General features: G+C 43.8%; 1 protein-coding gene across 5 annotated transcripts in view; it reads right to left on the bottom strand.

The window, feature by feature from the left end:
• dpp6a (dipeptidyl-peptidase 6a) overlaps positions 1–17961 on the bottom strand; it is a 370639-nt gene that overhangs the window by 16160 nt on the left and 336518 nt on the right. For all 5 annotated transcript variants that reach the window (XM_055881840.1, XM_055881843.1, XM_055881842.1 and 2 more), the window contains 8 exons: positions 15235–15389; positions 14855–14952; positions 14328–14451; positions 14174–14212; positions 9851–9958; positions 9269–9360; positions 8449–8496; positions 8115–8233 (listed from right to left, as the gene is read on the bottom strand). In XM_055881840.1, the coding sequence (XP_055737815.1) occupies positions 8115–8233; positions 8449–8496; positions 9269–9360; positions 9851–9958; positions 14174–14212; positions 14328–14451; positions 14855–14952; positions 15235–15389 (783 nt within the window). The remainder of the gene's footprint in view (positions 1–8114; positions 8234–8448; positions 8497–9268; positions 9361–9850; positions 9959–14173; positions 14213–14327; positions 14452–14854; positions 14953–15234; positions 15390–17961) is intronic.

Genomic DNA, 17961 nt, shown 5'->3' with positions numbered 1-17961 from the left:
GGGAAAGGGTTATTTAATTATCAATTTCTAAAAAAGACTTGCAAAAAGATTTGTAAGAAATTCATAATCGAATCATTTGAACTCAATAAATGTTTTCCTTTAGAATCCGTAATTTAAAATTGCACCTTGTCGATAGAAGACTGAGACACAACATAGTTGAGCCTCAAAGTTCAGACACAAAATCAAAACATCATTGATCAAAGTCTGAAAGCCTGACGTTGTCTCTAATAATTCTTGCTAAACATGTTTTTCTACAAGCACAACAGATCCTTTCCAGACTTTCTTGCTATTGTTGGGGAGGCTATTGTTAGATTATTCAATTAATTTAACACAGCCAAAATAGTTTCTGGAGTGTTCCGGAGCTAGCTTGCAAACAAACAAGCCCCTGTAGAAATATACTCTCTCTGTCTCCTAAACCACATCACTGCACTTGGAGAGGAAACATAATGAAATGATCGATGCACTTAGCAAATTGAGAACATGCTAGAAAGAAACATTTGTGGCTCTGCAAAGTAGGCCAGGCAATCTCTCTAAGCGCTGTAATGATATCACAATCATGTCAAATAAATGAAAGCGGGCAAGAGGCAGGATGGAAGAAGATGGCGCTGACAGATATGGCAGCTCTGCTTCTAGCTCCTATGCAACTTTGCAGTATTTTGTTTTTTGGTGTGTTATTTCTTACATTAGCCCAGAATGTAATGTTCAGTCTCTGGATAATAAAGTAGACTTGCTCTGGGTGAGGATCTCCTTCCAGAGACACATCAGGGATTGTAACATTTTCCGTTTGACAGAAACATGGCTCTCTCAGGATATACTGTCTACGTCCATACAGCCAGCTGGGTTCTCAGTACATCGCGCAGACAGGAATAAAGAACTCTCCGGGAAGAAGAAAGGCGGGAGTGTATGTTTCATGACTAACTACTCATGGTGTGATTGTGATAACATACAGAAACTCAAGTCCTTTTGTTCACCCGACCTAGAAAACCTCACAATCAAATACCGATCATATTACCTCCCAAGATAATTATTTTTGGTTATATTCACAGTCGTAAATATTCCCCTCAAGCAGATACCTCGAGGTCCCTCAAAGAACTACACTGGACTTTATGCAAACTGGAAACCACATGTCCTGAGGCCGCATTCATTGTAGCTGGGGATTTTAAAGCAAATTTGAGGAAAATGCTACTGAAGTTCTACTAACACATTGACTGTAGTGCTCGTTCTGGAAAAACACTGGACCACTGCTACTCAACTTTTAGAAATGCCTACAAGGCCCTGCCCTCTGCAAATCTGATCACAACTCCGATTTGCTCCTCCCTTCCGATATGCAGAAACTCAAACAGGAAGTACCCTTGCTATGGTCTAGTCAACGCTGGTCTGACCAATCGGAATCCATTCTTCAAGATTGTTTTGATCACGCGGACTGGGATATGTTCCGTGTAGCCTCTGAGAATAACATCAACAAATACGGTGACTGAGTTTATCAGGAAGTGTATAGATGCTTTTTCATACATATCTAGTGGGGAGAACAAATATTTGATACACTGACGATTTTGCAGATTTTCCTACTTACAAAGCATGTAGAGGTCTATAATTGTTATCATAGGTACACTTCAACTGTGAGAGACGGAATCTAAAATAAAAATCCAGAATATCACATTGTATGATTTTTAAGTAATTCATTTGCATTTGCCGGCCCTCCCTTGAAGCTCAGTGTGCCCCCATTTAGGTCTAACTGGCAGCCTGTGCTCCTAAGAAAGTCCAACCCCAGGATACAAGGGTCCTGCACAGCCGCCACCCACACAGGATGACGCACCAACCTGCCCCCTACTGTCAGAGTCATTATTCCCTTCCCTTTCATGGGTGCCAGCTCACCTGTGACTGTGCGGAGCTGCACAGTTGTGGGCTCAAACTGAGTCCAACCTGGCACAATATCTGGCCTCACCAGGGTTACTGTAGACCCAGTGTCCACCAGGGCAGAGCAGGGCACCCCCTCCACAGTGACAGGGACATGATAAAAGTCCCCAACACAGGTCCGGTCCACCACAACAACAGGCTCCATCCTATTGCCCTCATCTGCTTAAGTACAACACAAGTAACTAATAGCATAACACATAACACACAGCTGTCTGTGAGGGCCGCTACAATACTATATCTCTTGACACATTGATGAAAATAGTCATGGCCTCTAAACCTTCAAGCTGCATACTGGACCCTATTCCAACTAAACTATTGAAAGAGCTGCTTCCTGTGCTTGGCCCTCCTATGTTGAACATAATAAATGGCTCCCTATCCAACGGATGTGTACCAAACTTACTAAAAGTGGTAGTAATAAAGCCTCTCTTGAAAAAGCCAAACTATGACCCAGAAAATATTTAAAAAACACTGGCCTATATCAAATCTCCCATTCCTCTCAGTGCCTTTTCTAAAATTTTTGAGACTGCACTCGTGAAGGAGGTAAATAACCTTTTAATGACATCAGACAAAGGCTCTGCATCTGTCCTCGTGCTCCTAGACCTTAGTGCTGATTTTGATACCATCGATCACCACATTCTTTAGAAGAGATTGAAAACCCAAATTCTGGCCTGGTTTAGATCTTATCTGTCGGAAAGATATACGTTGATCTCTGTGGATGGTTTGTCCTCTGACAAATCAACTGTTCATTTTGGTGTTCCTCAAGGTTCCGTTTTAGGACCCCTATTGTTTTCACTATATATTTTGCATCTTTGTGATGTAATTCGGAAACATGTTAACTTTCACTGCTATGCGGATGATACACAGCTGTACATTTCCATGAAACATGGTGAAGCCCCAAAATTGCCCTCCCTGGAAGCCTGTGTTTCAGACATAAGGAAGTGGATGGCGGCAGATGCGTTACTTTTAAACTCGGACAAAACAGAGATGCTGGTTCTAGGCTCCCAAGAAACAAAGTATTTATTATGTTGGATCTGACAATTAATATTGATGGTTGTACAGTAGAGTCGTCTCAAATAAAATGATGAAGGACCTCGGCGTTACTATGGACCATGATCTCTCTTTGACGAACATATCAAGACTGTTTCAAGGACAGCCTTTCTTTTTTTTTTAAATCAGAAACTTTCTGTCCAAAAATGATGCAGACAAATTCATACATGCTTTTGTCACTTCTAGATTAGACTACTGCAATGCTCTACTTTCCGGCTACCCGGATAAAGCACTAAATACACTTCAGTTAGTGCTAAACACGGTGTAAAGGTTTTCTTCCAGGGGTGAAGGAGAGGACCAAAATGCAGCGCGGCTAGTGTTAAACATGTTTAATACAAACACAAGTGAAACACTACAAACAACCTACAAAATAACAAATGTGCAAAACCGATACAGACCTATCTGGTGCAGAACACAAACACAGAGACAGGTAACAAACACCCACAAAATCCCAACACAAAACAAGCCTCCTATATATGAGTCTCAATCAGAGACAACGACTACCATCTGTCTCTGATTGAGAACCCACACTAGGCTGACATAGAAAAAGACAAACTAAACACACAACATAGAATTCCCACCCAGCTCACGTCCTGACCAACTAAACACATACAAAACAACAGAAAACAGGTCAGGAACGTGACACACGGCTGCTAGAATCTTGACTAGAACCCCAAAATTTGATCATATTACTCCAATGCTAGCCTCTCTACACTGGCTTCCTGTTAAGGCTAGGGCTGATTTCAATGTTTTACTGCAAACCTACAAAGCATTACATGGGCTTGCTCTTACCTATCTTTCCGTTTTGGTCCTGCCGTACATACCTACACGTACGCTATGGTCATAAGACGCAGGCCTCCATATTGTTCTTGGAATTTCTAAGCAAACAGCTGGAGTCAGGGCTTTCTCCTATAGAGCTCAATTTTTATGGAATGGTCTGCCTACCCACGTGAGAGACGCAGACTCGGTCTCAACCTTTAAGTCTTTATTGAAAACTCATCTCTTCAGTAGGTCCTATTATTGAGTGTAGCCTGGCCCAGGGCTGTGAAGGTGAACGGAAAGGCACTGGAGCGACGAACCACCCTTGATGTCTCTGCCTGGCCGGTTCCCTTCTCTCCACTGGTATTCTCTGCCTCTAACCCTATTATAGGGGCTGAGTCACTGCCTTACTGGTGCTCTTCCATGCCGTCCCTAGGAGGGGTGCGTCACTTGAGTGGTTTGAGTCACTGACGTGATCTTCCTGTCTGGGTTGGCGGCCCGTCGGGTTCGTGACATAGGGGACATCATCTATACTTGGTCTTGTTTCAGGGTAGTAAGTTGGTGGTTGAAGATATCCCTCTAGTGGTGTGGAGGCTGTGCTTTTGGAAAAGTGGGTGGGATTATATCGTGCCTGGTTGACCTTGTCCGGGGGTACAGTCGGACGGGGCCACAGTGTCTCCCGACCCCTCCTGTCTCAGCCTTCAGTAATTATGCTGCAACAGTTTTTATTTTATTTTTTATTTTTAAACTTTTATTTAACCAGGTAGGCCAGTTGAGAACAAGTTCTCATTTACAACTGCGACCTGGCCAAGATAAAGCAAAGCAGTGCGACACAAACAACACAGAGTTACACATGGGATAAACAAACGTACAGTCAATAACACAATAGAAAAATCTATGTACAGTGTGTGCAAATGTAGTAAGATTAGGGAGGTAAGGCAATAAATAGGCCATAGTGTGGCGGGCCAGGTGCACGGTGTTTCCTCCGACACATTGGTGCGGCTGGCTTCCGGGTTGGAGGCGCGCTGTGTTAAGAAGCAGTGCAGCTTGGTTGGGTTGTGCTTCGGAGGACGCATGGCTTTCGACCTTCGTCTCTCTCGAACCCGTACGGGAGTTGTAGCGATGAGACAAGATAGTAATTACTAGCGATTGGATACCACGAAAATTGGGGAGAAAAGGGGATAAAAAATAAATAAAAAATTAGAAAAAACAGTTTTAATGACTCCAACTTAAGTGTATGTAAACTTCTGACTTCAACTGTAAATCAATTTGATTGATTGATTGTACCCACTGTGACTATTAAAACCTAACCAAACCACAAAAGGGCAGCATTTGCGCAAAACTGAAAGTGTGAACCACCTCATTTGGCAAGGTGACTGGGAACATAGCCGAATACAAACAGTGTAGTTATTCCCTCTGTAAGGCAATCAACCAGGCAAAACATCAGTACAGAGATAAAGTGAGGTCGCAATTCAATGGCTCAGACACGAGACATACAGTGGATTGCGATAGTATTCACCCGCCTTGGCATTTTTCCCATTTTGTTGACTTACAACCTGGAATTAGAATACATTTTTGGGGGGTTTGTTTCATTTGATTTACACAACATGCTGACCACTTTGAAGATGCAAAATAAAAAATGTTGTGAAACAAATACTTTGTAGAGCCACCTTTTGTAGCAATTACAGCTGCAAGTCTCTTGGGGTATGTCTCTATAAGCTTGGCACATCTAGCCACTGGGATTGTTGCCCATTCTTCAAGGCAAAACTGCTCCTTCAAGTTAGATGGGTCCGCTGGGGTACAGCAATCTTTAAGTCATACATCAGATTCTCATTTGGATTGAAGTGTGGGCATTGACTAGGCCATTCCAAGACATTTAAATGTTTCCCCTTAAATCACTCGAGGTTGACTTTATTTAACTAATTATGTGACTTCTGAAGGTAATTGGTTGCACCATATCTTATTTAGGGGCTTCATAGCAAAGGGGTGAATACATATGCACACACTACTTTCCATGTTTTATCTTTTTGAATTTTTGTTTTTTTATTTATTTCACTTCACCAATTTGGACTATTTAGTGTATGTCCATCACATGAAATCCAAATAAAAATCCATTTAAATTACAGGTTGTAATGCAACAAAGTAGGAAAAATGCCAAGGGGGTGAATACTTTTGCAAGGCACTGTATGTGGCAGGGTCTACAGACTACAAAGGGAAAACCAGCCACGAAGCTAAACACCTTCTTCGCCCGCTTTGAGGATAACATAGTGCCACCAACGCAGCACGCCTCCAAGGTGTCGCGTCTACTTCTGCTCCTCCCCTCCGGTGTTCGACGTCGCCGGTTTACCCACCACCGGCCCTGGCACCTGTGTCTCATCATTAGACACACCTGGACACCATCACTTCACTGATTACCTCCCCTATATCTGTCATTTCCTTAGTTCCCTTCCCCAGGCACTATTGACTATGTTTCATGTCTATACGCAACTCGTTATTATTAAACTCACCACCTGCACTTGCTTTCCGGCTCCCAGCGTATATGTTACACAAGGACTGTGGGTTCTCCTTCTCCGTGGACGACATGAGTAAGACATTTAAGCGTGTTAACCCTCGCAGGGCTGCCGGCCAAGACGGCATCCCTAGCCGCGTCCTCAGAGCATGTGTAGACCAGCTGGCTGGAATATTTAAGTACATATTCAATCTCTCCCTATCCCTATCTTCTGTCCCCACTTGCTTCAAGATGTCCACCATTGTTCTTGTACCCAAGAAAGCAAAGGTAAGTAAAATACTCTCACTCACTTCTCTCATTATGAAGTGCTTTGAGAGGCTAGTTAAGGATCACACCACCTTACCTGACACCCTAGACCCACTTCAACTTGCTTACCGCCTCAATAGATCCACAGACAATGCAATCTCCATCGCACTGCACACTGCCATATTCCATCTGGACAAGAGGAATACCTATGTAAGAATGCTGTTCATTGACTATAACTCAGCATTCAACACCATGGTACCCTCCAAGCTCATCATTAAGCTCGGGGCCCTGGGTCTGAACCCCGCCCTGTGCAACTGGGTCCTGGACTTCCTGACGGGCTGCCCCCAGGTGGTAAAGGTAGGAAACAACACCTCCACTTCACTGATCCTCAAAACAGGGGCCCCACAAGGGGTTGTGTGCTCAGCCTCCTCCTGTACTCCCTGTTCACCCATGACTGCGTGTCCACGCACACCTTCAAATCAATTATCAAGTTTGCAGATGACACAACAGTAGTAGGCTTGATTACCAACGATGACGAGACAGCCTACAGGGAGGAGGTTAGGGCCCTGGGAGAGTGGTGCCAGGAAAATAATTTCTCACTCAACGTCAACAAAATAAAGGAGTTGATTGTGGACTTCAGGAAACAGCAGAGGGAGCACACCCCTATCCACATCGACGGGACCACAGTGGAGAAGGTGGAAAGTTTCAAGTTCCTTGGCGTACACATCACTGACAAACTGAAATGGTCCACTCACACATACAGTGTGGTGAAGAAGGCGCAATAGCGCCTCTTCAACCTCAGGAGGCTGAAGAAATTTGTCTTGGCAAAAAACCTTTCCAAACTTTTACAGATGCACAATTGAGAGCATACTGTCAGGCTGTATCACCACCTGGTACAGCAACTGCACCGCCCACAACCGCAGGGCTCTCCAGAGGGTGGTTCGGTCTGCCCAACGCATCACGAGGGGGAAACTACTTGCCCTCCAGGACACCTACAGCACCCGATGTCACAGGACGGCCAAAAAGATAATTGAGGACATCAACCACCCGAGCCACGGCCTGTTCACCCCCACTCCGACATTGCTTGATTTGATATTTATATATTTCTTAATTCCATTCTTTTACTTTAAGATTTGTGTGTATTGTTGTTAGTTGTAGATACTATGGCACTGTTGGAGCTAGGAACACAAGCATTTCCCTACACCCGCAATAACATCTGCTTAATATGTGTGTGACCAATACAATTTGATTTGATTTGATTTTTATTCTACCTTATGTTATCTTTAGTGGTACATTGATATTGATTACTGCATTGCTGGGTTTGGAACTTACAAGAAGGGCATTTCTGTACACTGCACATAACATTAACTTGAAACTTGAATCTTTGGGCTGCTGCTGTTAGACCCTCTTGATATAAGTTTTGAGTAGAGGCCTTGGTTGAAATACACTGCACAAATGATTGTGTTTGTGACCAAATATCATCTGTAACCAACATATACATTGAATTCATTGTCTCAGAGTGTCTCTCAGAGGTGAGGGACCAAATGTTCATATGACTGAAAAAATAGATAACTTGGGGAGAGAGACAGACAAACCAATTGATTGACAGACTGACTGACCAACCGGTGGCTCCCACCTTTGCAGCTAAGCAAGAAGAGGCTCATGCTGTGGCTGAAGGAGCCTCTGACGTAGCCACAACCTTCGTAGAAGTCACAGGAGAGACAGCGTCTGTTGAAAGGGCCCACTGTGTCCGCACTGCAAACACAACAAGAGGACACTGAGCCAAGTCTTTCTCCTAGATATTTTTCAGACTGAGAGGAAAGCCCCTCAAAGCATCCAGGACAACTGGCACCTAAATTGTAACCAAGTGAAACGAAAATAACTATTTTGGGTGGGTGGGTGCAACATAGCTAGGCACAACAGAAGAGGACAGCATTAGAGACAGTTATTCAGAGCTACGTATGTGTTACCTGTAGAGATGCCTGCGTTTCGGGTCATCCTCTGTGCTCAAGAAGTATCTGCAAGATACATAATAAACATTTTAAGTTGGACGTTTGTTCAACCAATACATAATATAACAAATGCATGGGTGCACACAACATTACGCCATGAAGTTTTTCCGTAGTCACAAATGTAAGGATTCTACGAAGTGATAAAAGTAGGTTATTCCAGCGGTACAGTTGAACAGAGACTTGTCGGCTTGATCTAAGCAGCAAGAGTACCAAGAGTTCCAACAGCAGGTCTTGCCATTGGAAGAGATGTAACACAAATGAAATATGAGGTGAGGATGTTTTTTTAAACTTAAGTAGGCCAGGAACAAATTTGACAGGGGGGGGGGGGGAGTCATACGTGAGGCACAATCCATTCTGAGGGAATCCCAGCATCTCTTGTTTGATGAATTTAGGTTGCTTCTCTCAGAGCGGCTCCCCAAGTGTATTTATTGTCATTTATACATTAGTTGGGTCTAATCCCAAATGCTGATTGGTTAAAACCGCATTCCAGTTTGTGTCTATTCCACAAGTTAATACCGGCTAAATCTATGACGTTAAATGCCTATTTACTTTACTGTCATGTGTCCAATGTGTTTTTACTACATGCCCCCCGAGGATAAAAAATACTCTACTCTCCTCCGGAGAGAGGGAGAGCGAGGGGGAGAGAGAGAGGTTTGTTGTGGATGGTTGTTTGTGTTATAATCACAGCAAAGAATGTGTGTATACTACATGTGAAGGCATGTAAGTGTGTTTGTGTGTGTTTGTGTCTATGTGTGGCCCAGCTGCGTCAGGAGCTCACATTAGCTGGATGTCCTCGTTGTAGGCCAGAACCTGGGTGACGTCCCAGTCTCCAGACGTGATGGACTGCAGCGTGTCTGTGCTGGTGTTGGGCTGGAGAGGGAAGGAGGAAGAGATAGACACACTGAGTAAAGCAAGCATTAAGAACGCCTTCCTAATATGGAGTTGCACCCCGACCCTTTTTTCCGTCAGAACAGCCTCAATTCGTTGGGACAATGGACTTTACAAGGTGTCGAAAGCGTTCCACAGGGATGCTGGCCCATGTTGACTCCAATGCTCCCGGCAGTTGTGTCAAGTTGACTGGATGTCCTTTGGGTGGTGGACCATTCTTAATACACACGGGAAACTGTTGAGCATGAAAAACCCAGCAGCGTTGCAGTTCTTGACACAAACCGGTGCGCCTGGCACCTACTACCATACCCCGTTCAAAGGCACTTACTGTACATTTTTGGTCTTGCCCATTCACCTTCTGTAGTGGTGTTGTCTATGCTATGCTGTACATTGCTGTAGGAAGCAATTGTAGCGTATGGAAGCCCTCATGCAGAACACAGAATAGAGAGTGTAGAACGGGAGTGTACAGTACCTGTGTGATGGACATGGAGATGTGGAAGAACTTGCCCCTGCCTCCCTGTGGGATGGCTCTGGTGAAGAACAACTTCAGACCGTCTTTGGAGAACAGCGGCTCCTCATTCTAACAGTAATATGACAAAAGTTTGGACATACCTACTCATTCAAGGGCTTTTCTTTATTTTTTAAAATGTTCTACATTGTAGAATAATAGTGAAGACATACAAACTATGAAATAACACATATGAAATCATGTATTAACCCAAAAACTTTAACCCAAAAAACAAATCTAAATATATTTTATATTCTTCAAAGTAGCCACCCTTTGCCTTGGCTGCAATCTGAGGTTCCATTAACTCTAATGAACTTATCCTCTGCATCAGAGATAACTCTGGGTCTTCCTTTCCTGTGGCAGTCCTCATGACAGCCAGTTTCATCATAGGGCTTGAGGGTTTTTGCGACTGTGTTTGAAGAAACGTTCAAAGTTCTTGACATTTTCCGGATTGACTGACCTTCATGTCCTAAAGCGGGGGCGGGGGTGTATGCCTTATGATTAACGAGACGTGGTGTGATCATAACAACATACCGGAACTCAAGTCCTTTTGTTCACCTGATCTAGAATTCCTCACAATCAAATGTCGACCGCACTATCTACCAAGGGAATTCTCTTCGATTATAATCACAGCCATATATATTCCCCCCCAAGCAGACACATCGATGGCCCTGAACGAACTTTATCTGACTCTTTGTAAACTGGAAACCACACACCCTGAGGCTGCATTCATCGTAGCTGGAGATTTTAACAAGGCTAATCTGAAAACAAAACTCCCTAAATTCTATCAGCATATCGATTGTGCTACCAGGGCTGGTAAAACCTTGGATCATTGTTATACTAACTTCCGCAACGCATATAAGGCCCTCCCCCGCCCTCCTTTCGGAAAAGCTGACCACGACTCCATTTTGTTGCTTCCAGCCTACAAACAGAAACTAAAACAACAAGCTCCCTCGCTCAGGTCTGTTCAACGCTGGTCCGACCAATCTGATTCCACGCGTCAAGACTGCTTCGATCACGTGGATTGGGATATGTTCCGCATTGCGTCCAACAACAATATTGACGAATATGCTGATTCGGTGAGCGAGTTCATTAGCAAGTGCATTGACGATGTCATACCCACAGCAACGATTAAAACATTCCCAAACCAGAAACCGTGGATTGATGGCAGCATTCGCGTGAAACTGAAAGCGCGAACCACTGCTTTTAACCAGGGCAAGGTGACCGGAAACATGACCGAATACAAACAGTGTAGCTATTCTCTCTGCAAGGCAATCAAACAAGCTAAGTCCCAGTATAGAGACAAAGTAGAGTCGCAATTCAACAGCTCAGACACAAGAGGTATGTGGCAGGGTCTACAGTCAATCACGGATTACAAAAAGAAAACCAGCCCCGTCGCGGACCAGGATGTCTTGCTCCCAGACAGGCTAAATAACTTTTTTTGCTCGCTTTGAGGACAATACAGTGCCACTGACACGGCCCGCTACCAAAACCTGCGGGCTCTCCTTCACTGCAGCCGAGGTGAGTAAAACATTTAAACGTGTTAACCCTCGCAAGGCTGCAGGCCCAGACGGCATTTCCAGCCACGTCCTCAGAGCATGTGCAGACCAGCTGGCTGGTGTGTTTAAGGACATATTCAATCAAACCTTATCCCAGTCTGCTGTTCCCACATGCTTCAAGAGGGCCACCATTGTTCCTGTTCCCAAGAAAGCTAAGGTAACTGAGCTAAACGACTACCGCCCCGTAGCATTCACTTCCGTCATCATGAAGTGCTTTGAGAGACTAGTCAAGGACCATATCACCTCCACCCTACCCGACACCCTAGACCCACTCCAATTTGCTTACCGACCCAATAGGTCCACAGACGACGCAATCGCAACCACACTGCACACTGCCCTAACCCATCTGGACAAGAGGAATACCTATGTGAGAATGCTGTTCATCGACTACAGCTCAGCATTTAACACCATAGTACCCTCCAAATTCGTCATCAAGCTCAAGACCCTGGGTCTCGACCCCGCCCTGTGCAACTGGGTCCTGGACTTCCTGACGGGCCGCCCCCAGGTGGTGAGGGTAGGTAACAACATCTCCACCCCGCTGATCCTCAACACTGGGGCCCCACAAGGGTACGTTCTGAGCCCTCTCCTGTACTCCCTGTTCACCCACGACTGCGTGGCCATGCACACCTCCAACTCAATCATCAAGTTTGCGGACGACACTACAGTGGTAGGCTTGATTAACAACAACGACGAGACGGCCTACAGGGAGGAGGTGAGGGCCCTCAGAGTGTGGTGTCAGGAAAATAACCTCACACTCAACGTCAACAAAACAAAAGAGATGATTGTGGACTTCAGGAAACAGCAGAGGGAGCACCCCCCTATCCACATCGACGGGTCAGTAGTGGAGAAGGTGGAAAGTTTTAAGTTCCTCGGTGTACACATCACGGACAAACTGAATTGGTCCACCCACACAGACAGCGTTGTGAAGAAGGCGCAGCAGCGCCTCTTCAACCTCAGGAGGCTGAAGAAATTCGGCTTGTCACCAAAAGCACTCACAAACTTCTACAGATGCACAATCGAGAGCATCCTGTCTGGCTGTATCACCGCCTGGTACGGCAACTGCTCCACCCACAACCGTAAGGCTCTCCAGAGGGTAGTGAGGTCTGCACAACGCATCACCGGGGGCAAACTACCTGCCCTCCAGGACACCTACACCACCCGATGTCACAGGAAGGCCATAAAGATCATCAAGGACAACAACCACCCAAGCCACTGCCTGTTCACCCCGCTATCATCCAGAAGGCGAGGTCAGTACAGGTGCATCAAAGCAGGGACCGAGAGACTGAAAAACAGCTTCTATCTCAAGGCCATCAGACTGTTAAACAGCCACCACTAACATTTAGTGGCCGCTGCCAACATACTGACTCAACTCCAGCTACTTTAATAATGGGAATTGATGGAAATTATGTAAAAATGTACCACTAGCCACTTTAAACAATGCCACTTAATATAATGTTTACATACCCTACATTACTCATCTCATATGTATATGTATATACTGTACTCTATATCATCTACTGCATCTTGCCATCTTTATGTAATACATGTATCACTAGCCACTTTAAACTATGCCACTTTATGTTTACATACCCTACATTACTCATCTCATATGTATATACTGTACTCTATACCATCTACTGCATCTTGCCTATGCCGTTCTGTACCATCACTCATTCATATATTTTTATGTACATATTCTTTATCCCTTTACACTTGTGTGTATTAAGGTAGTAGTTGTGGAATTGTTAGGTTAGATTACTTGTTGGTTATTACTGCATTGTCGGAACTAGAAGCACAAGCATTTTGCTACACTCGCATTAACATCTGCTAACCATGTGTATGTGACAAATAAAATGTGATTTGATTTGATTTGATAAAGCAATGATGGACTGTCGTTTCTCTTTACTTATTTGAGCTGTCCTTGCCGTAATATGGACTTGGTCTTTTACAAATAGGGCTATCTTCTGTATACCACCCTACCTTTCCACAACACAACGGATTGGCTCAAACGCATTAAGAAGGAAAGAAATTCCACAAATAAACTTTTATTAAGGCACACCTGTTAATTGAAATGTATTCCAGGTGACTACCTCATGAAGCTGATTGAGAGAATGCCAAGAGTGTGCAAAGCTGTCATCAAGGCAAAGGGTGGCTACTTTGAAGAATCTCAAATATATATTTTTATTTTATTTGTTTAGCACTTTTTGGTTACTACATGATTCCATATGTGTTATTTCATAGTTTTGATGTCTTCACTATTATTCTACAATGTAGAAAATAGTAAAAATAAACAAAAACCCTGGAATGATTAGGTGTGTCCAAACGTTTAACTGGTACTGTATATAAACATATACAGTATATAAACATATTTATAAGCTGGGTGGTTCGATCTCTGAATGCTGATTGGCTGACAGCCGTGATTTATCAGACCGTATACCATGGGTATGACAAAACATCCCATGGTAAACACCTCTGGGATTTGTGGTATATGGCCAATATACCACGGCTAGGGCTGTATCCAGGCACTTTGCTTTGCGTGGTGCCTAAGATCAGCCCTTAGCCGTGGTATATTGGTCATATACCACACCCCCCGTGCCTTATTGCTTAATTATAACATATCTAGAAATTATGGATTGGCATTCCACTCTGTAGCACTATTAAAAAGACAGATTAACAGCCCTAAAAATAAATGATTTGTACTTGAATCATGTTCATGTTTCTTTCTTACCTGTCTGTGTAGCCAACTTTCACTTTCGTCCTCATGTTTCTAAAACATACATAATTTGAAAGAAAAGTCAATCATAAGCTTAAGAAAGGCTAACGAAGTACGCTGAAAAGCAGCACACACACACAGACACAGACACACACACACACACGCGCACCTTGGTGCAGACGCCGGTGGTGGCCTGACACAACGTCAGCATGGATATGTTCTGGGCTCTGTTTAACCAGTTCACTGCCAGTTTGGTGGTAGTCGCCCATTTCACCATGGTGACATAGTACTCTCTGTAACACAAACAGAAACAAGAGTGTTTATTAATGTATATTCAACATCTAGGATAAAGGACTAGGAACATTCTACTGACATATTGCATGTCTTCACCCCTTTAAAATCCACAAGGGTATATAACCATGCTATATATAGTAGGCCTATGTGCTATTAGCATTTGAGTAGTATTGTAAATGGAGGTTAGATTAGTAAGGGTAGTGTGGTTGTAAATGGAGGTTAGATTAGTAAGGGTAGTGGTTGTAAATGGAGGTTAGATTAGTAAGGGTAGTGTGGTTGTAAATGGAGGTTAGATTAGTAAGGGTAGTGTGGTTGTGTACGGAGGTTAGATTAGTAAGGGTAGTGTGGTTGTGTACGGAGGTTAGATTAGTAAGGGTAGTGTGGTTGTGTGGGGTGGTGTACCCCATCCTCGGGTCTTCAGGTCTCCTCATCTCGATGGTGTGCAGGGGCCCGTTCAGGTTGACCACATACAAAGAGATGACTGGATTTTCCTCCCCAGCCTGCACAGAGGACAGACAGCAGAGTGACACTATGATTGCAAATGCCATTAATAAAACAACTGTTCTTATTGGACATTTTAAGTGCATCTGCCTCATGAAGAACACGCCTGTAGACAGAACTAACTCCCTGCTGGAATATTTTCCCATTTCCCAAGATTGGTTGTACTTTTTTACCTTTATGTGTGTTTCATGACCTTTGAGTGGTGGTACAATTTACTGTGGAGTAGCGTTGTAGTAGAAAACGTTTTGTTGGTAATAGGTTAGTAATTATACTGTTCTAACCTTAGGGTAGTGATACTCCCTCCCGGTAGGGTAAGTAGTTCCTGTGAATATAGGGATCTCCATCCTGGGCACCATAGTGTCGTTGATGGTGGCATATGCAAGCCGGGCACCATCCGGAGACCACCAGTGGGCAATATGGGTCTGGAAGATCTCCTCTGGAAAAGGACAGGAGAGAAATATCCTTAAGTTTTCAGTAATAATAAAGATGGTGAAACTCTAACAGAAACCCATTACGTGTTTGAATAGAACTACATTACAATACCCAGTGCTGACGTGCGTCAGATACATCAGTCATGTTAAATACTGATACAAACGTCAATTGCGATGCATAGTCAATTTGGATCAATGCTGTCGTAAAATTCATTAAAATGCTGAAGTATGTTCTGGTCATAAATCAAAACACTGCTTTTAATCTCACAAGAGAGAAACATCGACCAACCACTGTAGAAAAACTTCGACCAACCACTCAAGAGAACCATACCAGAGAAGGGAACAGAAAAAGTCATTTCCCAGTCAGGTGCAACATTGTAGGGTGGTGTAAGCAGGGACATTTCGAGTGTGTGTGTGTGTGTGTGTGTGTGTGTGAGAGAGACCCCTTTTCTGATGCTGAGGTACACAGAAAGTGTCCTGTTGGAGCGTGGCTTACTTCATCAAAAACCTGTGACCTCTTGTGCGTCACTACAGAGCCTGTGTATGTGTTTGAAATTATGCAGGGTGATATGGATAACATGAAACACACTCATATCCCTGAGGGGGCTTTATTGATAGGTAGTGCCAGGTGAAGATACACACACACAGGCACGTCCACATGCACACATGCATAAAAACACTGTGTGTGTGTGTTTGAACCAGCCTTTGTTTCCATGTCCTTTGAGCTGTTCTATCTCCACAACTATGATTACCCAGGTGAGCAGTCTCTCACTCGTCTATTCCCCCTGGTTCACACACTCACTGGGCCTAAATGACTCACTGCCTAACACGCACATTACTTATGCATGAGCGGCCTGTTACTGAGGCAGGCGGGCAATAGAAGCTACTGAATGTGATGTGACAGAATCAGGTGGGCCAAACTAATGAGAAGGAGAGTCATATTTCTGTTCCAGGACAGAATCCCACCTGTTTTGAGCCCCACCTGTTAATCTAAAATATATATATATTAAAAATGTGTGTCTTGCATGTTATTTTGGCATTAATACTTGTCACATATCAGTTTGCAAACAATGTAAAAATAAATGAATCATTGAGTTAATATAGCCGCATACAAACATTGTCTTTTTTTTGCTTTCTTGAGTAAGTCAGCTCCAAAATGTAGGTGTTTCAGCCTAGCTCAATGCTTTCTCTGGTGGGGCAGCCAGTGGAAAAACGTAGCGGAAGGGTTGGTCATCTTCCCTAGTTGCGCCATTTTTGGTTTGGTGTTATTTCACTCATGGAGACACTACGTCACCGCAAAATCTACGGGTATGGCTCGAAAATTCAAGCCCCTTGGATGATGTGTCATAGAACATGTCATAGACACATTGCTCATGTTTCTTGGCCCAAGCAAGTCTCTTCTCCCACAAATGAACTTCTAAGAAGGCACATCTGTTAATTGAAATCCATTCCAGGTGACTACCTCATGAAGCTGATTGAAAGAATGCCAAGAGTGTGCAAAGCTGTCATCAAGGCAAAGGGTGGCTATTTGAAGAATTTCAAATATAAAATACATTTTGATTTGTTTAACACTTTTTTGGTTACTATATCAGTCCCTATGTGTATTTCATAGTTATGATGTCTTCACTACTATTCTACAATGTAGAAAATAGTAAAAATAAAGTAAAGTTCTTGAATGAGGGCCTTCCTCTGACACGGCCTGGTATAGAGGTCCTGGACGGCAGGAAACTTGGCCGTACGAACTACCCTCTGTAGTGCCTTGCGGTCGGAGGCCGAGCAGTTGCCATACCAGGCAGTGATGCAACCAGTCAGGATGCTCTCAATGGTGCAGCTGTAGAACCTTTTGAGGATCTGAGGACCCATGCCAAGTTTTGTCGTGCCCTCTTCACGACTGTCTTGGTGTGCTTGGACCATGTTGGTTTGTTGGTGATGTGGACACCAAGGAACTTGAAGCTCTCAACCTGCTCCACTACAGCCCCGTCGATGAGAATGGGGGCGTGCTCGATTTAGCCTACTGTCTGACTTGGTGGTGCAAATGTAGACTATAGCCTGTTTAGAGAAATGAAATCATCGAATATTGTAAGAGCTTTCATTGTCTGCTTATATGCCCCCTTTATTTATCCTGCGGTTCTGACTTGGTTTACAGGGAGAATACTGTAAGCATGTCCCATGTTCTGAATTCTGTCGCTGTACATTTCAAAAGTGCGTCCTAGCTCACTCATTAACGTCTTAATCAAAATTACGGATTGCCTCTTATCCACTCGTCGTCCCCTTATGCCATAGTTTGTACATCTAAATTGTCAGTAGAACCACATTTGTTTAAGCAAGTCAGACATATCTGCTATGTTTTTTTAAAAGGCAATAAATGAGGCTGAATGAATTGTTTTGCTACCAGATAAGACTCTGCTGATAGACAGGTGTAGCAGTGGTAAGGTGTTGGGACTGCTGATGGGACTCTGTGTAAGCCCTAACAGTTTTATGTGCAACTGTTTGTCACCGTTATTGTGCAATTAATGTATTGTTAATGTTGTGTTGTGTAGTGGCTTTTCTGGCATGCATCTAAAACATTTGAACTTT

The sequence above is a fragment of the Salvelinus fontinalis genome, chromosome 25 (genome assembly GCF_029448725.1).
Source record: "Salvelinus fontinalis isolate EN_2023a chromosome 25, ASM2944872v1, whole genome shotgun sequence".
NCBI lineage: Eukaryota > Metazoa > Chordata > Actinopteri > Salmoniformes > Salmonidae > Salvelinus > Salvelinus fontinalis.
This window is presented reverse-complemented; position numbering and strand designations above follow the sequence as displayed.